This window comes from Exophiala xenobiotica (assembly GCF_000835505.1).
Source record: "Exophiala xenobiotica strain CBS 118157 unplaced genomic scaffold supercont1.3, whole genome shotgun sequence".
Taxonomy (NCBI): domain Eukaryota; kingdom Fungi; phylum Ascomycota; class Eurotiomycetes; order Chaetothyriales; family Herpotrichiellaceae; genus Exophiala; species Exophiala xenobiotica.
This window is the reverse complement of record NW_013562492.1, coordinates 1,519,777-1,544,199: the sequence shown is the minus strand read 5'-3', so window position 1 is coordinate 1,544,199 and position 24,423 is coordinate 1,519,777. Positions and strand designations below refer to the sequence as shown.

General features: G+C 52.2%; 10 protein-coding genes across 13 annotated transcripts; 5 read left to right on the top strand and 5 right to left on the bottom strand.

The window, feature by feature from the left end:
- Nucleotides 1-595: 595 nt before the first annotated feature.
- PV05_04767 (uncharacterized protein) lies at nucleotides 596-4,961 on the top strand (the record flags this gene model as incomplete). Its single annotated transcript, XM_013461209.1, has 7 exons — nucleotides 596-674; nucleotides 775-903; nucleotides 955-1,032; nucleotides 1,534-1,839; nucleotides 1,895-2,413; nucleotides 3,570-4,141; nucleotides 4,215-4,961. 7 exons carry the CDS (start codon nucleotides 596-598, stop codon nucleotides 4,959-4,961), a joined length of 2,430 nt encoding a protein of 809 aa, XP_013316663.1.
- Nucleotides 4,962-5,178: 217 nt separating this feature from the next.
- On the top strand, nucleotides 5,179-6,326 carry PV05_04766 (uncharacterized protein; the record flags this gene model as incomplete). The annotated part of the gene is made up of 2 exons (XM_013461208.1): nucleotides 5,179-6,185; nucleotides 6,278-6,326. The coding sequence occupies 2 exons, from the start codon at nucleotides 5,179-5,181 to the stop codon at nucleotides 6,324-6,326; spliced, it is 1,056 nt and encodes a 351-aa protein (XP_013316662.1).
- A 116-nt stretch (nucleotides 6,327-6,442) lies between these two features.
- Nucleotides 6,443-7,207, bottom strand: PV05_04765 (uncharacterized protein; the record flags this gene model as incomplete). The annotated part of the gene is made up of 1 exon (XM_013461207.1): nucleotides 6,443-7,207. One exon carries the CDS (start codon nucleotides 7,205-7,207, stop codon nucleotides 6,443-6,445), a length of 765 nt encoding a protein of 254 aa, XP_013316661.1.
- A 947-nt stretch (nucleotides 7,208-8,154) lies between these two features.
- Nucleotides 8,155-9,753, top strand: PV05_04764 (uncharacterized protein; the record flags this gene model as incomplete). The annotated part of the gene is made up of 2 exons (XM_013461206.1): nucleotides 8,155-8,592; nucleotides 8,638-9,753. 2 exons carry the CDS (start codon nucleotides 8,155-8,157, stop codon nucleotides 9,751-9,753), a joined length of 1,554 nt encoding a protein of 517 aa, XP_013316660.1.
- A 327-nt stretch (nucleotides 9,754-10,080) lies between these two features.
- Nucleotides 10,081-12,709, top strand: PV05_04763. 3 transcript variants are annotated; one of them, XM_013461204.1, is made up of 4 exons: nucleotides 10,081-11,081; nucleotides 11,269-11,822; nucleotides 11,900-11,947; nucleotides 12,019-12,709. In XM_013461204.1, exons 1-4 carry the CDS (start codon nucleotides 10,354-10,356, stop codon nucleotides 12,051-12,053), a joined length of 1,365 nt encoding a protein of 454 aa, XP_013316658.1. In that variant the 5' UTR covers nucleotides 10,081-10,353; the 3' UTR covers nucleotides 12,054-12,709. The 3 variants fall into 3 exon arrangements, with proteins under 3 accessions (XP_013316658.1, XP_013316657.1, XP_013316659.1); XM_013461203.1 differs by having other exon boundaries at nucleotides 11,900-12,709; XM_013461205.1 differs by having other exon boundaries at nucleotides 11,269-12,709.
- On the bottom strand, nucleotides 11,975-16,184 carry PV05_04762 (uncharacterized protein). The gene has a single exon (XM_013461202.1). The coding sequence runs from the start codon at nucleotides 16,059-16,061 to the stop codon at nucleotides 12,525-12,527; it is 3,537 nt and encodes a 1,178-aa protein (XP_013316656.1). The 5' UTR covers nucleotides 16,062-16,184; the 3' UTR covers nucleotides 11,975-12,524.
- Nucleotides 16,185-16,327: 143 nt separating this feature from the next.
- PV05_04761 lies at nucleotides 16,328-18,849 on the top strand. 2 transcript variants are annotated; one of them, XM_013461201.1, is made up of 2 exons: nucleotides 16,328-16,706; nucleotides 17,008-18,849. In XM_013461201.1, the coding sequence occupies exons 1-2, from the start codon at nucleotides 16,627-16,629 to the stop codon at nucleotides 18,035-18,037; spliced, it is 1,110 nt and encodes a 369-aa protein (XP_013316655.1). In that variant the 5' UTR covers nucleotides 16,328-16,626; the 3' UTR covers nucleotides 18,038-18,849. The 2 variants fall into 2 exon arrangements, with proteins under 2 accessions (XP_013316655.1, XP_013316654.1); XM_013461200.1 differs by having other exon boundaries at nucleotides 16,328-16,767.
- Nucleotides 18,850-19,148: 299 nt separating this feature from the next.
- Nucleotides 19,149-20,573, bottom strand: PV05_04760 (uncharacterized protein; the record flags this gene model as incomplete). The annotated part of the gene is made up of 1 exon (XM_013461199.1): nucleotides 19,149-20,573. One exon carries the CDS (start codon nucleotides 20,571-20,573, stop codon nucleotides 19,149-19,151), a length of 1,425 nt encoding a protein of 474 aa, XP_013316653.1.
- Nucleotides 20,574-21,254: 681 nt separating this feature from the next.
- Nucleotides 21,255-22,282, bottom strand: PV05_04759 (uncharacterized protein; the record flags this gene model as incomplete). The annotated part of the gene is made up of 4 exons (XM_013461198.1): nucleotides 21,255-21,451; nucleotides 21,507-21,843; nucleotides 21,895-22,220; nucleotides 22,273-22,282. 4 exons carry the CDS (start codon nucleotides 22,280-22,282, stop codon nucleotides 21,255-21,257), a joined length of 870 nt encoding a protein of 289 aa, XP_013316652.1.
- A 386-nt stretch (nucleotides 22,283-22,668) lies between these two features.
- PV05_04758 (uncharacterized protein) lies at nucleotides 22,669-24,411 on the bottom strand. Its single transcript, XM_013461197.1, has 2 exons — nucleotides 23,922-24,411; nucleotides 22,669-23,865 (listed from the first exon to the last, which is right to left on the bottom strand). The coding sequence occupies exons 1-2, from the start codon at nucleotides 24,108-24,110 to the stop codon at nucleotides 22,879-22,881; spliced, it is 1,176 nt and encodes a 391-aa protein (XP_013316651.1). The 5' UTR covers nucleotides 24,111-24,411; the 3' UTR covers nucleotides 22,669-22,878.
- Between the last annotated feature and the right edge of the window lie 12 nt (nucleotides 24,412-24,423).

The window sequence follows — 24,423 nt, the reverse complement described above, 5'->3', positions numbered from 1 at the left end:
CTCGAAGTTCTTGCCCAATGCCTCTGCTGTCCATGTCCGGCCGCCGATGCGGTCTCGTCCCTCGACGAGCAACACCTTCAGGTGATGGTAACGCGAAAAAGGTTCCGGGCAGCTATCAGTCCTGCGAACCCAGCTCCGATGATGATCACATCATAGTTCGACTGTATTTTTCGGGAGCTGGAGACGACTGCGTTGGTTGTGAGGCCCTGTGAGCAACCGCTAGCCTTCGTCCAGAGGTATCCCTCGCGTGATCTGGCCATCGTGACGCCCGAAGAAACGATCCGGAATGTCCTCAACAGTATGTGTTGTTATTGAAGGTAGTAAGAGTGGACGAAAGCAAAGACTTTGGTGCGGAAAATAGTACAGTACCCTCGTGTTCGATGACATATCGTGCACCCACTCCGCTCTTGGTACCCTCAGATACGGAAGCGGGTCATTTCCGAAGGTACAAATTTCCCAATCCAGCTCCATCCCTCGTGCCGGACACTCAATGATAAGTACTGCGGAGCGACCTGCTTGAGAATGTCAACAAGATCTGCTACACGCCACGGTGATTGTGTTCACGGAATCAGGCAGGCACGCATAGCTGGTCATAATGGTATTCGACGTCAAGCCCAAAACGGAGAAATTCAAGGTTCAGAATCTGCCAGGCGTACCAGAGCATGTATATTTCAGTGAGTACTAGTAGTGCCCCTAGGAATCGACCCAAGAGCGGATTTGAGCCGCAATCTCAATTGAGCGAAAGTCTTGTTGCTAACAATCGCTCTGGTACAGCCGACTGCCTGGGGAGCCGTGATGAACAAGTTCAGAATCCTATAGTTGGCTCGTGGTTCCGCATCGAGCAAGGACCGCCGACGGCGCCCCCAAAATACGAGTATGACGAGGTCGGGATCGTCATTGAAGGTACATGAAGCTCGTCTTAGTATTGCAAATGGTACCTGACGCATGCACTAGGTATCATTACTCTGCAGGATGAAGACGATGGCACAAAGAACACAGTCACAGCTGAAGATGTGTTTGTGATCCACAGAGGTAGTACTATTGCTTTCTCGACGAGCGATTACGGAATTGCTTTCAAGTGCGGGAGCAGATTGATGGCTAGATTGTGGGCGGATACATACTCGCGGTCGGATGCAGGGTTGGTGGATATTGTCCTTATAAAGGGCAGCAATATCTCTTTAGGTGCTTCGGCCTGTCCTGGTCTGAGCGGAATGCTCGTTGAGATAGCCAAAGAAACGATCTTTGGAGCTCCGAGCAAACACGGTCGAATATGAGACTATTAGTACTGTGAAGTCCTGCTTCAACCAATCGCATTTGTTCTCCCGGTTTGGTCAAGCTCGTCTTTTGGCATCCGCGGAAGCCTTTCCATGGCGTACTCTCCTTCCGACCACCACTCATGCTCGTTTACCCCTGTGACGAGACGCTATAAGACAAGGTAAGGTAGGTGACTTGGTTAGATGTAAACGAACCGCTCCAATAGCTGCCTCAAATGATTGTCATAGCAAGCAGATCGAACTGATCCGATGAACGCAGTCAAGTCGAACGAGAGCACACCAGGTGTTGGGGCTACATTACCTGCATCCTGGTATTCCACACGAGGAATATACGAGTGCGAACGTCGAGCAATCTTTGCCCGGCGATGGCTCCTTGTCTCCCACGAGCTTCGCTTCCAAGCACCAGGTGCTTATGCGAAATTCACAATCGCGGGCTATCCATTTTTCATCATCCGTGACTGCAAGGGCAACCTGAATGCGTTCTTGAACGTTTGTCGCCATCGAGCGTTCCCGGTAGTGCTCCAAGACAGCGGCAATGCAAGTATTCTCGCCTGCAAATATCATGGTGAGCACGGATCGATTCCTCCACCCACCCAATTCGCTTTGACACATTGTGCAAGGTTGGTCCTACGGTTTGAACGGCAACCTTGCCAAGGCACCCAAGTTCGCCGGGGTCGAGGGATTTGACGAATCTCAGCATGGCCTGTTCCGCGTTCATCTCAAGGTCGACGAAAGAAAGTTTGTCTGGGTGAACCTCGACTCGGCCAAAGTGCCTGAAGTCAGCTGGGAAGAATCGTTCCAGCATGTGGACCTTCAAGAGAGATTAGGTGCCTTTGACATGAAGCGTTATCGCTACGATCACAGTTGCGACCAAGATTTTGAGGAGATGGGCCGGTTCTTCAAGCAGGTCGAGCGCGAAGACAAGTATTTGTGTACCCATGCCCAAAGGAATATCAACGCCGGAGGTTATGTATCGGGACCATTGCACCCTCACAATGAGAAGGGTGTGCTACACTTCCAGTCGCTGATCAAGACTTGCTTGGTCGAACATAGGGAGAAGGAGAAATCGTTGGGTCGAGAAATCGCCCCGGCGAAAAGGTCACCCAAAAGCAGTGTTACTGAAGAGGAAGAATTGTTTTGTAGAGATGTCTGTAGAAGTGTCGTGAGCGACGCATCCTGGTGAGATACTGGTAGTGCATGCATCTATTCGGCCTATGAAGCATACCTAATCTTCATTGCTACTACTGTAGTAGCATAGGCCCCACTACAGAAGTTAGGTGCCGAAGGACCTTGCAAGGACAAAAGGGAAGACCTGATCGGCCGCGACTACCTTCTCTACACCCTTCCAGGATCCGTAGACAGACCCGCCCACGAATAATGTAATTATAGTGGATGATGGTGGATAAACTCGGCCACCGTATAACTAACTTAGGCACGCTTAGGGCTCACTAACGGAGGCATCGACCCAGATATCTTTTATCCTGCTGCCAACAACCACTGGTTTCCATGCAACGACTTGGTTGAATGGAAACATCACTAAATCGAAGAACCACACTCTCTATGCCTTTTCCTGCCCACGCATGCTTTGCTGGGTTGGGTTTTTTTTGACTTCGGGTGCATCTCGACAATGTCCTTGCGGACAAAAGCGGCCAAATCTCGAACCGGGTGTATCACATGCAAAGAGCGAAGGATATGTTCCAGTAGAACAGGCTATTTGCGATACACTGATCTGTTCGACAGGTAAAATGCGACGAATCTAGGCCTTCCTGCAAGCAGTGCACAGCGAAGAACCTCGAGTGTCCAGGGTACGCGCCACGATGGAGATGGTCAGTCAAACACGAAAAGCACCCAAGCCTGCCGACTAAGGGAAAAGGTGCTTCCAATGAGGCGAGGGCCGCCCCTGCCAGTCCGACCGACGCCGCGGGCACAGAGAGTTCTAATGCCTCATCTGCGTGTCGAACAAGAGCGCTCAGCGTGCTTTATAATGTGCATGAGCCTGCTCTAGCTCTGACAGTCAAGCCACCCTACCTTGGTGCAGATTGAGACTGTAATACATAAAGCTAGTTCTACCAAGAGGACTTACACAGAGGAAGAGCAATCTTTGCCATTCAACGGATCTACAGCATCCTCACAAACTCGGCCCAGTCAGACATCGCTGACACCGTCGCGACAGTCGTCTCGAGTCGTCGGCCGGGCCTTGTGGCAGCCGCCAGCCACCATAATCGACAATTCCCAAGTCCAGGTCGATTTTTTTCTTGCAAAACATCTGCAAATCCTTGACCGCTTTCGATACAGACCGCAACGAGTTCCGGACGATGGCTGTGTCACGGACGAAAGAATCCCTGCTGGTTTTCTCCCTGTGTCGATACCTTACCGCGGTGTTCCTCAATTCTAGCGTCTTCGGCACCAGCAGCATTTTGGTGGTCCAAGACACACAGACCGACCTATTGCATCGCTTACAGCACGAAGTGGCACAATTAGATACTTCAAAGCAAGCGAAAGTCGAAGAAGTCTTGATGGCCGTTATTATGTTCGGCCTCAGTACGAATTGGGATTGCTCAAACACTCCTAGTATATTCCATTACAATGCGGCCGTCCGCATATACCGGCACGTTTACCAGGACTCCAAGTCCAACGCCTGCCGCAGTGATCATCAGGACTTTTTCGTCCAGTCACTCATATACTGGTGGATGGGGCTTTGTTTCGTCACCGACACGAGGCAGGACTGTCTCCTCGAGCCTCCGTTTGGTGATCTTAGTGCCGCTGGTACTAGCAGCGAGTCCACGCAGAGCGACAGAAGAATCCCGCATCCTCTCACTGGCGTGTCCCCGGAGGCGCAAAAGCTCCTCGGGGACGTGGGCTCCCTGGTTCATGAACAAAGGCTGCGAGAAGTCCTTCACAAGCTTGAGCAGGCTGCAAGAGGGACACCGGCCGTTGCAGGAAGCCCGAAGGCTGGAAGAAGAAGCCTTATCGATGGACTCTCCACGCACTCATAACTTCTTGGATTTGGGTGACCCTGACACGCCCTTGGAGGATCTTGTTCGCACTGCAGAGGTTTATCGCCTTTCAGCTCTAATCTTACTCTACAGAACGTTCCCAGACCTGCTGAATGTGAGACTGAGGCTTGCTGAGGACGCCTCCTCGGATAGCCAGCAAGCGGAACAGAGAAGACTGCTATGGCTGACTGCCCTGGCAACTCACGCCCTTCAGATCGTCTGCCTCAATGCACCGTGCTCGGGAACGCGCAGTATCGAATCCATCCTCTTGGTTATTATTGCTGGGGAACTAAGAAAGCCGCCATCCTCCGAGTCCGCGGTCCTCCAGCTGTACCATCAGGACGATACGACTAACTTCAACTCACTGTTGGAAGAAACACCTCCAGCTCTTGCGGTCATGATGGATTCCGTGGATCAATTTGCTGCTCTTCGTGGCTTTTCGCAACAGGGGCTCATCGACTTGGGTTTTGACGGCTCACTCCGCGATGCTCTGGGGTTGGACCATGTTGCCGAGGCGCGCACGACAATCCTCAGGCGCCTCCAATCAATACGTGAGATCCTGCCATACAGGTCGCTCGAAATTGTGGAAGAAATTGTGCTCACAACATGGAACATGGGCGATCAAGAAAAGTCCGAGGTCTTCTGGATGGACATTATGATTGAGAAAGGATGGAGATTCCTGTTGGTATGAGACTTCTTGATTAGTCAGCGCTTGAGTGGCCCACTAGGCCAGTCACGCAGAACGTACGGAGGAGTAAAGGTACGAATCTGAGAAGTTGGAACTTCATACAGGCATCCATCTCTACCGGCATCAGCTGAACGGTCAGGTACCTTGAAGCTAAACGTGCTCAACAAATCTACGAGTAGTACTTAGTATTCCGCCAGGACACGGACCTCTGTTGGCAGCGATGATGATACATGGCTTCCTGGCCGTGCTCTGGGCCATGAACGCCAATGCACTTTACGGAACTCGGCCATTCTTTCAGGAGGAGTTTACTCTCAGTCATGCCTTCTTCCACGAGCTTGGAACTTCTACTGTCGGGGGAGCATTCCACAGCATATCGGCTTCCGTATATGATATATTACAGTTGACGTCCGAAAACAAGTACGAGTCCATTCGACCTGCGGTAATCAGATCCCGGCCTATGCTTCTGAGTCATCGTGTTCAGCAATCGCCGAGACCTCTACAACCGAACTTCAATGAGCCCGTCACAGATTACGACACAAAAGGGGAAGAAGTCGCATGGGGGCAGGTACCGACTACCATCCCAGACGTGTCCAATAAGCCGACAGAGATCAACCTGGCAAGGATGTGCAGTGATGCTTATGTGCTGGCTCCCTCGGAGCCGGATTGGCTGAACCGCTCGCTTGGCTTCAATCGCTCCGACAGCTTTGGATGGAAAGGCGACGGTCTACGTGGTCATGTCTTCACCGATAAGAAGAATGAGACAGTCATTGTCGCATTCAAGGGAACAACAATCGATCCGCGCGAGAAGTGGAGAAATAACGATCGCCTGAATGACAACCTTCTTTTCAGCTGCTGTTGTGCAAGTCAGCGCCCCGATCCTTTCTGGTACGGCCCTGTGTGCAATTGCAACACCGAGACGTTTGGATGTAATGCAACTTGTCTCACGCGAGAATTGCTCCAGAAGGACAGATATTACCCAACGGCTATTGCCATCATGCAAAACGTCACGTCCTGGTATCCGAATGCTACGTTCTGGGTTGTTGGCCATTCTTTGGGTGGCGCGATTGCCAGCCTCGTTGGTCTGACGTTCAATATGCCGTCGGTTGCATTCGAAGCACCTCCGCAGAGGCTAGCGGCTCAAAGACTTGGACTGACGATCCCGCCGCGCACAATGGACTACCATATCGGCAACACTGCGGACCCTGTCTTCATGGGCGCCTGTAACGGGTACTTCTCCTTCTGCTCAGTGGCGGGTTATGCTTTCGAGAGCCAATGTCACACTGGGCAACGTTGCGTTTACGACACGGTTGGTGAAAAAGGATGGCATATGAGCATCAACAATCACCGGTTGAACGTCGTCATACCTGATGTCCTTGAAGCATATAATAACACGCCAACCTGTGAGTCTGACGACGAATGTGTGGACTGCTACAACTGGAACTTCTCCAACACTTCCAGTGTCCCGTGGAGCTGATACTCTGAATTTACCAAGGGATCTCAACGAGGTCCATGCTGCCACCTTTGGTCTCCCAAAACCCGGAATTCTTGAATGTGCCTTTCTCGGCCGTGACCAGACCAACCACGACATTTGCACCTTCGAGCGGATCTCGGGTCCCCCTGTACCCATTGAATGCAGTCTTGCAATGTCCAGGACTGACTAGCTGGAATTCGACATTTTCATTGGCGGATTGTCGGCTCATCTCGACGGTCAGCAGATTCAGGGCCGCCTTGGACACGCTGTATTGAATGGACACCGTAGGCGGCAGGACTCTGCCCGAAGCCAAAGACGTCGAGCCACGGGCAGAAGAGATGTTGATGATCTTGCCTGCAGATTCGCGGAGGAGGGGCAAGAAATGCTGCATCACCAAAGCCACCGATGTAACGTTGGTGTCGTACACCCTGGTGTAGATTTCTCGCCAGTCGGAATGATCCGAAGCTGAGGGTATGGCGGCGTATCCAGCATTGTTGACCAGGACATCAAGTCGGCCATATTGACGCCTGACCACTGCTACGGCGTCTTGTATGGAGACATCGGAAGTAACGTCGATGACGAGAGGCTGGACGGAGGAAGTGATTCCTTTCTTGCGCAGTTCCTGGACGGCTTCAGTTCCCTTGTCGGCATTGCGACAACCAAGAAGCAAAATGGAACTGGTCGTTTGTGGGTGGTTCGCCAATGCCTGGATGATGGCTAAACCAATACCCCTGTTTGCTCCAGTACATAAAATGACAAGTGGGCTTTTGTTGGACATATCGAGATCAATGGGAAAGGAGGAGGACAGAAGGTCAATGTGTTGTCGACGAGGGGACAGACATTCGACCCTAGCACATTCTTATATCTTTCCAGTCTTCACTACGTACCAAGGAACGAGTACAGGCTCACGGGCATAGTCGCAGACACAGTTCCGCAATCTATGAGACTCGTACAAGATCGAGGAACGGGTCTGAGGCTTCGGTCAGCCTTGTTGGGTTAACTGCCCACGACTGCCTCGTGATCGGAGGTATTGTCACTTTAACCCCGGTGTTGTCGTACAGGCCCGGAAGGAGGAGGATAGGGGAGGATGGATCGCCGGGCTCGGTGCCGGACGCCCTTGAAGTGACTGCCTGATGCTGGTCTCCCCGTTTGCAACCAATCAGATCTCGCCGACACTTTTGGGCAAAACATGGGCAAAAATCGAATCACACTTTCATCTGTTGGTTGATGAAAACTTCAAAAATTGCCTTATCAAGGAATTTCAGCTACCGTTTTAGGCAATATTTATCCCTGTAAATTCCACACCGTCGGCTAGATATGATTGGTTGCGAAACTGCCTCCTCTCCAGTCACCTTCAAACGATCCAACTTCAACGAGGAGTTTCACTCTTCGATGGCTTCAACATTGAATAATCTTGCCGCACAGCACCATTATATTCCTCGTTCAGCAGACCCGCTGCCTATCAAGAAAAGGAACGGTGCAGTGAATCAGAGTCCTCAGGGCCACCATCAACCTCTGTCTGAGACGGCAGCCTCATTCGCTCCAGATTGGATCCGGATCCTGATCTAAGCTAAACGTTATCAGTCCTGCGGTCTTGCAGGCAGGCCGAGCTGCTAGGCAGACGACTATGAGTCACACTCTGACGGCGTGGTCGTCTCAACATGATGCTGCATTGCGAGGCAGGCTGCCAGCGAGCGCGCGTTCATATAAGAGGTGCTCCACAAGATGATAGCTTGGTTCCTTTCTACTTTCTTCCCTGTCTCCCCCTTGCAAACTCGCCTTCTCTACCCGGAAGTTGAAATGTGTGAGCACTGGACTTTGATTTGTTCCATTTCACCATATGCCACGGCTTCAAGCCACCATGCCTACACCGACAGTCAGCTGGTCACAGCCGCCACTGGCAAGCGCAAGCTTCCTGGCAGCTATCTAACCAACAATGCGCTCGAAGCTTTTCCGGCACCTTTGATTCTGCCTGGTGATGACATCGACTGCGATCCGAAATATCCACCACAAAGCTTTCGATCATGGCTGAACCTCGGGGTGCGCAACCACGTGACATCACGCAGAAATGTAATCTATTTGGCTGCAGCACCAGATATCGACGTGGATGTGGCTTTCATGCGAGACTGGCAGCATCCGAGACTTGGGAGAAACACGAGAAGGGTGCGTCCAGCGTCAGGCCCACTCTTCTGTTACTTATGTGTACAGAATGCCAATCCAATGGGAGCGGACGGCGTGGATGTCAACGTGATTGCTGCCTACCTTCGCACTTTCTACCATGGCTTAGAGGTCAAGGTCCTTCCTCAGAGGCTGTATTTTACTTCCTGGGAAGACGAGTCGTCTGCCAGACGCGGATGCAGCACCCAAAATCAAAAGTGCCAACAGGTGGGTCTCTCAACTGGTGGTGAAATCGTTCGCATTCGTGTGCGATCAACACCTCCTGCAGATACTGTCTCCCCACCGCAACTCTTCGCCTACCCATACCAGCTGAATCTGAACGATCTTACCGATGTAGCCATGGATATCCTGCCGTCCGATGCATATGCGCTGCTCCTGATGACCGCACATGACATCTATGAATCCGACGATGATGATTTCTGCTGTGGACGAGCATGGGGCGCCAGCCGAGTTGCTATTGTTTCGAGTGCAAGATATCACACAATCATGGACGATTTGCATGACGTTGATGGCGAACATGTATGGCCCGCGAGTCATTGCAAGGCGTTCGTCGATGAGATTAGTGCTCAGGGTCAAGCGGGAATCTCTGGCAAAAGCGGCCGGAAGGCGATGAAAGGATCTAAGGCAGCAAATGAACCGACCCTCAGTCTCGCATCCACGCCTTTGCAAAAAGCGTTGAACGCGCACCTGCACGCTTTTTCAACAGGCATAACACCCGATGCCAACGCAGCTTCGACCCTTCTTTTTCGACTTTGTCGTACGACGTCTCACGAGCTGGGCCACTGCTTTGGACTTGATCATTGCATGTACAAGGCATGCGTCATGCAGGGTAGCGGCTCGGTGGCGGAAGATATGCGGCAGCCGCCATATCTGTGTCCGGTGTGTGACAGGAAGATTGCATGGGCTATCCTGCAAGGCAACTCCGCTCGGAAAGAGCAAAGTAGCACGACGATGGACAGTCTTCCGAATCAAGAAGGGAGAAGGCGTGCCAGAGACGAATTTGAAGACTGTGAAGGCAAGATATCTGGCTGGAAAAGAGGTAGGTCCCTGGCAATGAAGGAATTCTGTGAGCGACAAAGAGGAAGCTTCACCGCGTTAGCAGCGTGGTGCGATGCGATGCTGGACATTGGAGCGGAGGAGTCGTAGGGCAAATAGACCATCATTCAGCCTTCTATCGTTAGTCAAAGTCTGCCGGAAAGGTGGTCATTGAGAATGTATGCAGTCACTTCTACTGTGTCCTGGCGATACGATACACAGCCTCCATTCAACTCCCAAAGATTCTCGTGTATCATAGGAGCGGCGATTGGTTGAAGCGATAGCCACCAGCCTGATGATGCCTGGAAGATGCTGGTTGGAGGGTTTGATGGGTGCCTGAGTGCCTGTAACTTGTAACTGTGGCTGTGCCTAACTTAGTGAGCCTTTATCGGCACTTCCGTCATCCTTTTTCCCACATCTCACACCTTTCCATATCCAGTGGAATACGCGAGAAAAGGTAAAGACCGAGAGAGACAGGAAATGGTAATGCCTATTTTCTATTTGTTCTTTTGGACGTCAATACTCCCGACTCCCTTTGCTTCAGTCTCTATCATGCTTCAGTGATTTTTGCGCCCTGCTCTCATAAAGATAGCCGAGCAGAAGGAGCTCGTCCGCTTTCACCGGCATCGATATCCCGCATCCTCCATTGATCCTTTCACTTATCATCACAGTCTCTCTTGATCCGAAACTCTCCAAAGGAATCAAATCAAGATGCCCAAGGCGCCGTCGGGCGAAAAGGCCAGACTCCAAGCACAACAATCATCTCAGCCTCAACCTCCTCCAACTACACCGACATCGACACCAGCATCTCAGCCTCAACCGCAACCGGAACCACAGGACCTCCCACCTTCCTACGACAACATCAATCCTCCCATCCCCAGCCTCCCCATACCGACCGTGACTCCAAGCATCCCCATTCCCAGCCAGAACCCGCTCGACGCCATCTCGCGGCTGAGTGCCATCGACCTGCCCAAGTACTGCGGCGTCGCGCAAGCCAAGCTCTCCGATGGCCACACGTCGCTCACCACCACGAAGCCGGAACTCACCACGACACAATACGCGCTGATCAAGTTCATCAACGAACAGGCTTCTCTCCCGCCGAAACCGCTCATGGTCATCCGCGGCACGCACCTGACCGGCGACACCGGCTCGACGCACGTTGATTTCGAACTCACCCTGAACCTGACGAGTCTCCTGGCCATCGAAAACACGCACGACACGCACAACACGCACAACACGCACAACAATCGGCAGCCCGACTTCGACGGGACGAGAGCGTCGGCCCAATCCCCTCGGATGCGAGTCAAGCCCGTTGAGCAGTCGTCATCATCCTCGTCCTCATCCTCGTCCAAACATTCCCATTCCCATTCCCATTCCCGCATGACTCCGCTGGAGCAGTGGGTGAAGAAGTTCGTCGAAGAAAAGGCCGAGAACAGGAGGTAAGCCTCAGCAGCCCTACTACTTACCAGCCTTTACTGCTTCCCAGCTCCCATGCTCGTTAGCCATCATCCCATCCCTTGCACTAGTACTTCCCACCTTTGAAGTCCCCCCTCCCCCTGTCCTGCCACCTTGCGTATGCGAGAAAACGAAATCAATGCACTAAACACTCACTTGGTGACCGCACAGTTTCACCCTCCACCGACACATCGCCAACCTCCCCACCCAACTCCTAGAAGGCATGGTCCGCACGCTCCTCGCCGCCACAAAGTACCGGGGCAAAGTCAGCGTCGAGTTCCCCGCGCAGTTCTCCTCCGTCACCGTCCAGCGGCAGTCGGGCAACTGGTTCACCAACATGCTCCGGCTGTATCCGACGAAAAGGTACGAAGTCGTCGACACGGTCTGGCATGTCGCGGCGACGAGCCCGAGCCCTGTCGGAGGACGACACCAACAACAACAACATCAACTTGGGACCGACACAAGCACCGAGATCTACACGAACACCGAAACCGACACCAACACCGACACCGACCCGAGCGGTGACCTGGGCGGCGTCAGCATCAGCAGCAGCAGCAGCAGCAGCCGCGCCGGCTTGATCGCGCAAGAGTGGTGGCGAGAATGGCAGTTCGCCATCTGGAATGCCGTGATGCAGAAGAGGCAGGGCTGGGTGACGATCGAGGATTGGATCGAGGCCAAAATGGGCGTTCGCATGCCGCAACCCACAAAGGATTGGGGTGCTGATTGTACGTATTACTAGTGACGGTATTTATATTTTATTGTATATACATATATGCCTAATTGTGTTTGTGTTTGTGTCTAGGTGCGGTATATCGGTGTACGAATCACATACCTACATATACTAGTAGAGGTATCTCTTCCTACTGCATTCGACATTACTGTAGACAGATACACTCTAACCAGGTAACGCAACATACCTAGGTATAATCGAGAACGCGAAGACTAAAGAACGATAATCCACTCAGAGATATCAATTGATCGGCTTCCCAAGGAAATAACATCTCTCATAGCATTGGTGTCCTTGCATTCCCTATCCAATGGTTGCACTCCTTGAGCAGCTAGGCTTCCTCCAAAATGCCACACACAATCCAGATGCCCTGTCCAAAACTCCTCCATGCTGTATGGGGTATCTCGCAAAATTACACCAAGGAATTAAATGTCTCCCATCGTCGATACCGAACAACCTCGGCCTCGTCGCTATGGCAGAAAGGAAAGTTCTCGGCCTCCAATCTACCATGAAATGAAAAGCCTCTGATTCCTACCTCCAGCAGCGCCGCCGCCCTCTCATGAACCATGACCAAGGAAAATATGAAAGACAAAGGGTGTTGTCGATCCAGCTGCATCTCTGTCCCATTTGGTGGCACCCGGGCTTAGCCCCCTCAAGACCTCTGCAGTGGTGTCTCAGGAATCTCCCAGAATGACATCTCCTAGTTGCCGTTTTGTTCCTGCTTAGGAATAGATTCGGTCCTCGCATTCAAAGGTGCGGCGAAGGGGATTGGCGATGAAGCCGTGAAAACGGGAAGGTCCTGTTTCGTCCACCGAGGCGTGCTCACTCCAGCTGAACTTGGTCTCTGAGCAGTAGCCTCAGTAATGGCTTGCGGAATTTGGTAGGCAGGAGGTTGCGGTTCCTCAGAAGTGGGAGGGAACGGGTATGCAGCAAGCGTGGGTTCGGTTATGCTTTGTCGCACAGGCTCGATCGGAGCAGGGACAAAGGGTTCGGAAGCACTGACACCCTGCTGATGAGGCATAGTGACTGGTGCGGGGCCTTGTGATTCCTCCGGGAAAGTCATGCTCGTCATGTCTGTCGTTCTGTCGACCGGCGCTTGCATGACAATCGGATCGAAACCTCCAGCATCCGCAACTGTCTTCATATGTGCCGATGTTGGCATACCGGGCTCTCGCCTCGCTTGCACAGCGCTGGTCGTTGGGAGCGCCAGTGGCTCAGACACGGTCTGTTCCTCAACTTTGATTGGCGCGGACTGGACAGGAGCGGACCTCTCCAGACTGACTGCCGGACCTGGTTTAGCAATCTTGGAAGTCTTCGGCACCACTTGCTTCTTAAAAGTGCGAGGCTTCTTCTGCTTGTCATCACCTGCTCGCTGCTGTTCTTTCGCTGCGTTCTTTTCAGCCGTAGACATTTTCAACTTGATGCTGATCTTTTTGACCTCGTTTGTGAGATTATCAATCTCATCTGTACTGCCGTTCGGAGAAGGGTCCGAATTCTCTCTCTTTTCGCCACTGCCGTTGGATCTGCCTTTTTCAATGCTGGTAGTTGTTACAGCACCGTTGATACTACCGACTGGAGGCGAAACCTTCGTCTTTCGAGGACTAGATTTTGGTTTTGCAGGTGCCTTTGTGGCCGGTGGTGCCCTCGTCTTCTTCACCACGACGGCCTTTGTCGACTTTCCCGGTACCACAGATGAGGCTCTCGAAGTGCCGTTCGTAGTATAATTTGTTGGCAGCGAGGGGGGGTTGTCCTCTGACAACTTCATGTTTTGGAAATTGGACAGAATACTTGACGCATCGCTTGACCTCCTACGTGGTCGACCCATAACTCCATCATACTGCTGCATCGTAGGATCTGGAAGGTCGCTGATCGCCGCAATAGTGGTGCGACGGTTGTCATGGCGCGAGGCGACCCTTGTTGAAGGAATAGGAGGCGGTGGCGGTGGCGGGAGCTTTGCTTTGCGATCTCGAAGCTGCATCCTCTCATCTGGAGCCGCGGCTGCAGGTCCACCAAAAGTGGATTGCCGTTCACGCCTAGCTTTGGTGGCCTCCGCATTAAGCTCCTCATGCGTACAGCTCAGAGTCTGTCGATCACTGGGGATGATAACACGAGATAGCTCATAAGATGCAATAGCCCAGTCAACATCAGGAGGCGGTGGTACATATTCAGACTCCAGCGACAGCCTAGCTTGAAGGGCAGACAGTGAACGCCTCTCCCGGGCCTGTTCGGTCATCTTGAGAGTAGACGCCTGAGTTGGCGAAGAGTAATTTCCAGTGGTGTCCTTCGAGGATTTCGCTGCGGGAGGCTGGCGACCAGCCACGACTGCTTCCAATTCTTCGAGGTTCTGGAGCGCCCACCAATGTGGTGCGTATGAGCTGTCGGAAGCATTGATCGAACCTGATATCCAACGGTTGATCGTCTGCAACTTGTTTTCACCGACGCTAGCGGCACTCTCGGTGTTGTGGACGGGCCCTCCTCCTGCAAATCCACAGATGTGGCTCAACACTCCGGAGGTCAATGCACGATCACTGTATCCGCCCTCAAGCACACTGATCACACGGCCGTCAACGCCCAGGTCTTCTTCATGAGCTAGTTTCACGATATCGGATGTAAAACGAGCATAGAACTCTGTCGGCACGTTAACATTGTGTCTCTGCATGCCCGCCCCCTCCCATTCGCTTGCATCAAAGCCAGCAGAGATGAAGATTGCTGCCTTTGGTTGAGGATTTCCCGAAGAGCGGAGTTTTGCTGTGTGATGTCGCAGGAAGTTTCGTGCCTTGTCCAGGAGAACTAAGTACTTGGTCTCATAGAGCTGCCAGAACTCCTCGTGTGATTTCCACGGCTCAAGATGAACATTCCAGATGGATTGGCCATGAGCATTCTCAATACACAGACTTGCCTTCTGAACTTTCTCCTCGTCGCCCCACTCACAAGGATATGAATTGATGTCGTGGAGACTGTAATAGCCGATCGGAGTCTTCTTGTGAGCAGCGGTGTTCTTGGCAGCGCCATGGGCCTTGCGATTTTGGTCCCAGGCAATGTTCTGAGAACCATCACCATGATGCAGATCGAAGTCGATGATGGCGGCGTGTGTCAAGCCGTGGTTCATGGCCGCATAAGAGATCCCGACGTGGACGTTGTTGAGCCAGCAGAAGCCTGATGGGAAGTTGGAGGAGCAATGATGTCCTGGTGGACGGATGCAAACGAAGGCACGCTTCGTCGTATCTGAAGAGAAGACGGTGTCGACGGCGTCGCACACGCCACCGAGACAACCTTGCAGAGCGGCCAGTGATTCTTTGCACAAGTACAAGTCACCTTCATGCAGTTTTGGTAGAGCATTTCCACTTTCATCCTTCCCATATCCAATTGGGCGGACCAATTCTTTTCCATTCAGCGCAAGTTTTCCTTCGGCTGTGTCACACATGATGTGCAGTTCTTCCATCCACTTGGAGCCATGGACAAAAGCCACCGAAGGGTTGCTAAGTGGGATGTTGCGAGAGGTTTTGCGAATCTGAAACGGGATGTCTTGTACGTGTTGAGGATTGTGCTTGGGTCGAGGAGCATGTTGGCCTTCAGCGTGACGCCCTCCTAGACGTACATAGGCAGTCGACGCACCCAGTATTGTGGCATGAATTCTCTCGGGTCGCTCGACAATTGTGGCCAGGGCATTCTTGGTTGCGCGCGGGCGGGAGAAGCGATGACCATAGCATGAATCCTGAACTATAACGACCAGGGGCGATTGTAGAGAGGCATGCGCTTCCAACTCCTTCCCGAAATATTCCTTTGCGACCGAACTGGCCGTTATTTGTGGGCGTTCTTCTGATATGGGCATCTTTCCATTCGTCGTAGGAAAAGCAGGGTTGAGATTAGAGGACGCCCGCCGAAACTGTGGTGTTCCACCTCGTGCAGTGCTCAGGCTTGAAGCTGATCTTTTGCTGATCAAGATGGGAGTGGATTGCTGTCTTTCACCACGGTATGAACTTGCGACGGAGGGCGACCGTGAGGGAGAATTTGGGGAGACTGATTTGGTTTTCAAGTTGTTCGCAGAAGGCTTTCGATATGGACTTCGCATAGGCGAGGAGGGCGGTAGCGGGACTGAGGCGGCAGCATTCAGGTCAGAACGGTTGTACTGCTTCACTTGAATAGACGGCGACGCGAGAGATGGTGTGGCAGAATTCGTGTTGAGGTCGGGGAGGACATCGCGCTCTATAGAGGGTGCAGGTATATCTGGATCCATGATGGTCAATGTCTCTTTGTCCCTTGTGCCATGCGATGGCTGTTTGGGTCGGCGCCGTTATAGTGGCCTGGAGTTGACTGAGTACACAGAGGTTATTACTCCGTAGGTGGCTATTGTAAAGTGGGAGAAGTGGCTTTGAGGCTGCGACACCAAACATCAACGTCATTTGCGCTTTACGCGAACCCTGGTCAGGAGACTATTCCTCTTCCATACAAGCAGCAAGAGAGTCGCCAAAAGTACTACTGTATGTCAGGTATGTCCTCGTACTCTATCCGGTGCACGAAGAGCTTCATTCCTATCTGCCCTTACGGATACTCAGAAGAAAATATCACGAATTCCGACTCTTTCAGCCGTACAAATTGCTAGAGTGTTCGCTGTCTCCCAACCACTTCTGCGTAACCGTTTAAAGAGCTACGTCGATACGGAGTATCAGCGAGGATGTTTGCTTACAGTATCCCACCTAAGAGATGAACTTCTCTCTTTATCGGCCGCGTCGGCAGCTGCTTACAGGCCAAGTGTGTCGGCCAAAGGTCCAACGAAGCAGAATTCTGTCACAACAGATCAAATGCCAGCAACGTTTTCGAACATCACCTTCTCGCCCAGCTCTATCTGTTCCTCTTCGAAAGTCTCAAAAGTCAATGAAAGGTCGGGCTTTCTCCACGGCTGCCATCGCAAGATCTGAACCCTTACGTCCATCCACAACAAGGTAGCCATTTTGTTCCTCTGCAGGGCTCCCGACGTCCATCTTCTTCTCCTTTGTGTTGAGCTATGCCTCCATTTCCATCCTCACCGCGATTCCTTATCAAGCGGTCGATTGCCGGTCGGCTGTTTCCCCGGATCTCCGTCTTGCGCACTCCATCTAAGAGTTGCCACAATTGATATGACATCTTCATACATCCATCGGCCTTCGCACATACCACAGTAGTCCTCTACTAACACTTCTCAGCGCAGACATGTCACCTCGAATCCTCATTTTCGGAACGGGTAGTATAGGCGCCGTATATGCCTACATCTTCTGTCGAGCTGTATCTCCCGAGAACGTCTTTACCGTCTGCCGCTCGAACTACGAAGTCGCATCATCCCAGGGCTTCACCATCAATTCGAGCCTCTTTGGACAAAATCTCAACGTCCGACCTCAAATCGTCCGCACAGTCGACGAGGCAGTCTCTCGATCAGGAGGCAAGCCGTTCGACTATGTCGTCGTAACTGCCAAAGCCATCCCCAGCACACCATCCATCCCCGATCAAATCGCCCCAGCCGTTTCGTCAAACACCACCATCGCCGTCATCCAGAACGGCATTGCCGTAGAAGATATTTACGTATCAAAATTCCCCAACAACCCGCTCCTCAGCTGTGTCGTCTACCTCCCCGCGACCCAGACCTCCCCTGGTACCATCTCGCATGGCGAGGTAGAACGCCTTCACATCGGCACATATCCAGCAAAAGCACCAGAAGCCCACACGTCCCGTGCCGAGTCATTCGCCTCTTTGCTCGGTTCTGGCGGCGGCACAGCCCACGTCCACGAGGACGTCCAGTCCGAGCGATGGAGCAAACTCCTCGTCAATGCCTCCTGGAACCCAATATGTGCTCTCTCGCGCAGCCGCGACGTACAATTCATGCACTCCTCCTCCGAAGCGACTGACGTCGTCAGGCAGATCATGCTCGAGATCGCCTCAGTCGCCCAAGCCGCTGGATACCCCGTCATTTCCGAATCGAAAGTTGACCACCAGCTCGGCCGCGCAAAAGCACGCTCTCTGCCCGGCGTACAGCCGAGTATGCTTGCGGACGCACTGGCAGGTCGAAACATGGAAGTCGACGCCATCGTTGGGAATACCCTCCGGATAGCCGAGGAGAAGGGCGTCAAAACACCGCTCCTCAAGGCAATTTATGCTTTAGCAAAGGCTCTCGACACGAGTTTCACGAAGGCGAGAGACGGCCATTCAGTATCCGGCGCGAGGGGAGATCGTCTCCGCTAGACATGCTCAAACCAGCTCACCACGGAAACAGTGCCGTCTTTCTGTCTTCAAAGTGTGCGAGCTCACCGATGCCCGCCATCTCTTCTCTTCTCTCCTTGACGGGACTCGCTCTGGCCACGCCCGTCCAACTCAGACATTCTACCTCGCCCCGCTGCCCCTCAACTCAGATCAGGGTATTCTGTACCTCACCCGCCGCGCTGCCCCGTCTAGACCCAACCTCGATATCTCAAACCCCTCGATTTTCTGCCAACAATCGTACACAACGGACGGTAAACCTGCCCAGGTAGCCCCCAGGAACACAACCCGGGACACTCACTCTTCTTGCGGTGTGTACATATCTGGGACGGTGGGGTTCCCTTTCTCTCCGGCGCCCACTCCTCCCCAGAAGCAATAACCTGCATGAGACCTCGCAGCATCACCGGGGGGGTATACTACGTACATTCCTGGCATGACTGAGGCCGGCCTGGCCGACGACGCGGGGTTGTCTCCCCCGCCTGGCTTGGATGTTGAATTTCCTCATTTTTGTGGATCTCTTCTTCCAAAGGCTCGCGAAGACTTCAAGTTCGTTGGCATGAGGAGGGCCTTACTTAGGAGGCAGGGTTCGAGCCGCGGTCCTATGCGCCATATCATGAACTACTTTAAAGGCTTTCCCGGCTTCTTCTGCTAGCCTGGGATGAAATTGCGAGGGTGGAAGGAGAAGGCGGAAGTGACCACTGAATCACTGATTGATGATCGATCAGCTTGCCAGGCTATACCAGGATGTGGCCTTTACAGTATATATGGCGACATAGAAATCTCAATACTAGTATTAGTAGTCCGTACTCGTCTCCCTGATCATCCAATGCAATATCATTCGCTTTAGCCGTTCACGTGGCCGTTATCTACTAGCATCAGGCCCCCTTACTCCGGAACAAGCGAGCAATCTCTGCTTCGAGCTTGTAGCGCATCCATACTCCATGCAATATTACCTAGGGACTGGTATTCCCCATGCTGATATCACCCTGATATCGAAGCACAGGTTTCCTTGCAAACCCCATTTACTCCCAACAGCGCTTGTAGAACCCGCCTGGCCCTGTTGTCACCAGCCCAAAAATTCCAATATTGACACGCTTCATTCGGCCCAAGAGTCGTCGTCTTCGTCTTCGTCGTCATCCGTCTCCATGTGCGTATGCTGAATGCTATCCTCGTACTCCTCTTGCGTCATCTCCACATCCCCATCCTGGTCGGCAACCTGGTTCTCCCTTATCTGTGCACTCTTAGTCTCGTCCTGGGGCATACAAATCCCAAACGCTTTCGTCAACTGTACAAACATTGCCTTGCAGCGCTCTCTTGCCTCCTCGTCCCTGGCAGAGGACACCCATTGCTCTATGATCATCAAAAGCTCCTGCTTACCGCCATGCACCATCTCCTTGATACTCTCATCGTGCAAGTCTGGCATGAATGCGGCGACCGCCTCGGCCAAACCGCCTTTCACCGCCGCTTCATGTTCCACCTCTTGAGCTGTCATAAACCTAATGCCTTGGAGGGGCGATATACGTTCACGCAGCATCTCAGGCACGATATTCGGTGTAGAAAGGTATGGCGTCATTCGATACTCGTTGTTACCCCAGTCGATCACCAGCCACAAGGTGACAAAGTGGTCTTCACCGCGCTCGGGGTGCTTCAGGGCATCCACCTGCCTAAAAACGACCGAGTTCCTGCCTAGCATGGCCAACTTTGCAACTTCGGCACGTTCCATGAAGAACAGTGGTCGACTGCCATGCTCTTTGGCGTATTGAAGCGCGAGACGGGCACCGAATAGGAGAACACGGATATGCGCAGGGACGACCTCATACGTAGGGTGTTGGAAATCTTGCATACGCGGGTCGCGTTTCAAGCGGTGAGCGTTGAAGATCTCGGCGCGACACATGGGGCAGCGTAGGACTCGGGTGCCGGCCTTGTCTATCTCGAAGTTGACGACTGATTGCAGGAAACAGCTCGCTGGCCAAGCGTTGTTGCACTTAGCGCTGGTATTGGGACCGCAGTCGTGGATGAGAATCTCCGTATGCTCAGTCATCGGACCACGGCACCAAAGGCAGAAGTCGTTGTTGCGAGGGCCATGACCGCGTGAGAGCGTCCAGCCGGATTGGAAGAGGGCAATGAGGCGTGACAGGTTGACAACATCGGTGCGGTCAATGTCTGGGTGGATTGCGTCCGCTTCAGGTTCTTGAGTTTGTAGAGCCGTGCTGTAAGTGACAGGTTTGTCGTCGTCCCGGTCTGAGGTGAAGGCCGGGCTTGTCGGATCCTGACCAAGATATTGAGCATGGGCAGCTAGCATGTCCTCAGACAACGATACCAGCGATGGTGGTGAAGTTGATGCCGTTGACGCTGCTGTGCTGGTCAAAGGTGGTTGTGAGGCTGGAAATGACATGCCAGCCAAATTCATGCTAACAAAATTCTTCCACGAATCATGTAAGGCCTGAAGATTCTCCGGGTCGATCGAATCGAATTCAGGCAAGGAACCGAAGAGATGAAGGGGAGGGAAATCGTTCGGCATGGTGAAAAGAAAGTGAGTCGTTACTGTAGAAAGAGTGAATTGCCCGTTGTTGGTGGTCAGGTACAAAAACAGCGTCGTGAGAGAAGCGGCGGCAGAATCCTTTTATGCGCAACCGGCCTGAGGGCCTCTCATATCTGAATTGGGCGTACATTCGGTTCTTAAGTTGAGTAGGGGAACCATGACTGGTGCGTTTGACATTAATCTTTGGCTTGTGGAACAAGGCGCAAGGCAACCACGGGTTCGGTCCTCTACCGACAAAGAAACAGAACAACCCACGCATGTCAGTGGTCGATGCTGGATTATAAGCTCATCCGCCTCTAGTTCCGTGAAAGAAGACATCGACATCCACATCGCAGCAAACGTGTCATATTCTATTGTCCAGGGCACTAGCACTTTCCTAGGTCATAATGCACCAGACTCCCTCCCCTGCCTTGTTACGTGTTAGCTTGCCAACATCAAGCAGGAAGATAACCTCAAACGACAATCAAACAAATCATTGACGACAGTCCATTTGATAATACTCTCCAGATCCCTCCCAGAACGACCCGCAATACGAATGCAGTACATGTCCAGGCCATGCAAAAACGGAAATTCGCTTTGTTAGCCTTATCTTGAGGCTTTGATGATGTCCCTTTGCTCCAAGTTCAACGCAAAGCGCAAAGCGGAGAAACCATGATCCGTTCATTGATCGCTCAGAAGTGGTGCCCGTTCTCGGTCCTCGCTGACAATGGCACCTTCCTGTCGAATACTTCTGTCTTGGCCAAACAATTTTGGAGCTCCAATGAGTAGCGACATGACCAGCAAACATCCAGCAATGACGAAGGCGAAAATCCACTGTAGAGCAATGACATGTGTCCCAACCTGTCCGATGGCAAGCGCTATAATATATGGTCAGTCTTGGATTATTGAAATCTAGGAAAGAGTCATGCTCACCTAGTGAAAGCACTGCTAACTCAAGACCCATGGTATAGTCCTTGAAAGTCAAAAGGAAGAAGCCTCCAAGCACTAGAATACCCCAGATGAAGATATTGGCCACGATTCTGGCGGGCAAAGTATGAGCGTTGACCATGGCTGCCCCATCCCAGAGGATTGCAACGTAATTCCAGGCCAGAGGCGCAGAGACGACAGGCAGGTGAATGAACAGAGGAGTCGTGGGGTGGCCGAAATACAAGAGGGTAAGGTTGAACAAGTTGACAATCAGGAGCAGCTCGCCCTGCCAGAAATGGCCTCGGACCCACAGCATTATGAAGCCAAAGGTGAGGAGATTGTGCTGTACGCGTCTTGTCAGCGCATCGGCTCAGAAGAGAGTCCATGAACATACGAAGATGAAGTGGCTTCCAACATTGGCAGCACTCGTGACGAACGCCTTGTCTGCGCTCCACAGATAGCGGACATAGTGTGCCTGCAGGATCAAAATGACCACCCAGTAGATGCTGGTTACTACCGAATTCAAGCTGAAAGGTGTCCGTCTATGGCTGTTTTGTCCCCATATTGTGTGGCAGAGATGTTTGTGCCCGCAATCCGCCGGGCGAGAGAAGGTATAATAGGCTCCAACGATGACCAGGAGAAGCCAGGAAACGATGGTGAGGATTTTGTAGGCAATGAGGTGGTTCTTGGTGAATTCCTCGCGTTTGGCGAACGGATTCCCTGGGAAGCTGGTTAGCTAGAGCTGCATTGAGACAAGAGAGCGGGCGCGAACAATTCGCCATCTTGGATGCAAAGAATGACTCGATTTGATATGTGGTCGATGGATTTCAGTCAAATAGATGTTTGAAGTATCACAGTAGTGGCTACCACACAGTATCTCTCGCTGGGAGGAATGAAGAAAACCGGCTTCGCGGCAGAGGGGAGGACTTGGTGGATATACTGCCTAGTTGCTGCCTAAAAAGCAAGCTGGGTCAGAGTGTTCTCGTGATTGTTCAAGTTTGTTTAGCGAGACAACAACGGCTTCAAAGAGGGTGATGGTGGGTGATCAGTGACTTGGAGTTGCAAGCCGCAGCAAATCGACATTCAACTTGGACCTCGAATTTGCGGGGAACAATTACGTCACATAGCAGACACAAGCAGGACAAGGCACACAAGGTAACATGGCCTCGATGGGTTGATGGTCAACATGCAAGCAAAACCCAGTCACTGCAGCTAAGTTCCAGGGCCAATCAAGACCATCAGAGGAGATCAGAATCACGGTGCGTATATATGCCTGGGTATCAAGGTAGTAATACTGTCTGCAAGACCCATGAAATCCTATGGCCAACCCCAACGCCGTCTGGGACATCTAGTCCATTGTCAACAACATCTGGGGCCCTCAAAACTTTGCAAAAGCAGCCTCGTATGCAAAACCCAAAGTCATCTTCGCATGCTGCAACATGTGATCAAAGCTCAGGTACTTGATCAGATCCTCGGTGGTATGTATCTTCTTGTCAGAGTACTCAAAATCCGACTCGATCACAAACGCCGATGGATATCCATACTTGCTGGCAGAAGCATGGTCCGAGCATGCATAGCCGCACTTGGTCAGCGTGTATGGGATATCGCAGTATGTCGTGATGATTTCTTTGATGAACTCGGTCAGGTCCGCATTGACATAGTCCGTGATGACTCCAACCGACTCGGGCTTGCCATGTGCCAACGTCTGGGCCACGTAGCCGGTCATGTCCTGCTGAATCATAGCTTTGATGGATTTCCCGCTCTCATGGTATGACTTGAAGATCGCCTGACTGCCCAGAAGACCGCCCTCTTCAGCCGAGTACCAGTGGAACTCGATGGTATTTTCAGCCTTGCCCTTGATGATATCGTGGGACTGAAGGAGGGCCGTAAGAGCCTCCAATATCGTCACCGTGCCACTGCCGTCGTCGTCGGCCCCTGGCGCTGCGAGAATGGACGGCAAGAACAGATTGATACTGTCCAAGTGTGCTCCAATCACAACTGTATGATTGGTCTTTCCCGGTAGCCGAGCAATGATACTGAACTGGCCCCACGGATGATTGAACTTGTTCAAGGTAGCGCCGTAGTCAAACGCACCCGAGCCTGAGATGGTCTCATTGATCTGCTCGTATAGCCAGGTAGCTGCATCAATGCCGTACTGGCTCTTGTAGTATCGAGTGTGGAACGAGGTGAGTCCCTCCAGGTGCTTGCGCATATTATCTTTATCCAATCCTTTTACCAGTGACTTCACCGTCTTGTTGTACTGCGCTTTAGAGGGATAGGTAATTCGACTCGTCTCGCCTTCCTGAGAAATGACATATGGATAGGTGTGTCCATTTTCAGTGATGTCCATGAATTGAACCCCATGCTAGATGCAACCACGTTAAGTCACTGTATGCACTCCAGGGCTTGGTGGTATCGTACCCGCTTCAAATCCCATTTATCGTCTTCCGTGACCCATCTTGTCTCTCCAGGACTCAGCTCAATCAAGCATTGTCCTTGTGTTATACGTTGCTTGTCCTCAATAACCACCTTTTGGTAGTTAGTGTCGACGGACAGCGCCGAGACCACAGCGATCGAGGCCGCAAGCACTAGGAAGTTGTGGCACTTCATATCTAGAGTAGTGACAATAAAGAGGGTAATAGAACAACTGGAGGAGGATGTGTTATGCTTTTACAAGGGGAATGGCTGAGGAACATGGGGTTTACAAGAAAGCGCAGGCAACGCCAGTGACGACGAGACGGATAAGAACGGGCCCTTGAACTGTTTCAACGGAGCCCGGCGCATGCGAGATACCTCACAAACGTGGGTAACTTGGACCACATTCAACTTCGTTAACATAAGACAAGAAAGACGTCCGTAGAGTGAGTCATGTACGCAACAATACGCTCTACAAATTCCATCTCAGAATTCTCATTTTTCGAGG

Excerpts from the sequence above, each read along its gene's own strand:
- PV05_04761 (XM_013461200.1), top strand. The coding sequence starts at position 16,529 with ATGAACTTCTCTCTTTATCGGCCGCGTCGGCAGCTGCTTACAGGCCAA. Across the intron at positions 16,768-17,007 it reads TTACGTCCATCCACAACAAG|CGCAGACATGTCACCTCGAA; the intron begins GTAGCCATTTTG and ends AACACTTCTCAG.
- PV05_04758 (XM_013461197.1), bottom strand. The coding sequence starts at position 24,110 with ATGAAGTGCCACAACTTCCTAGTGCTTGCGGCCTCGATCGCTGTGGTC. Across the intron at positions 23,866-23,921 it reads ATAAATGGGATTTGAAGCGG|CATGGGGTTCAATTCATGGA; the intron begins GTACGATACCAC and ends GGTTGCATCTAG.
- PV05_04763 (XM_013461203.1), top strand. The coding sequence starts at position 10,354 with ATGCCCAAGGCGCCGTCGGGCGAAAAGGCCAGACTCCAAGCACAACAA. Across the intron at positions 11,082-11,268 it reads GAAAAGGCCGAGAACAGGAG|TTTCACCCTCCACCGACACA; the intron begins GTAAGCCTCAGC and ends GTGACCGCACAG. Across the intron at positions 11,823-11,899 it reads AAAGGATTGGGGTGCTGATT|GTGCGGTATATCGGTGTACG; the intron begins GTACGTATTACT and ends GTTTGTGTCTAG.
- PV05_04762 (XM_013461202.1), bottom strand. The coding sequence starts at position 16,061 with ATGGATCCAGATATACCTGCACCCTCTATAGAGCGCGATGTCCTCCCC.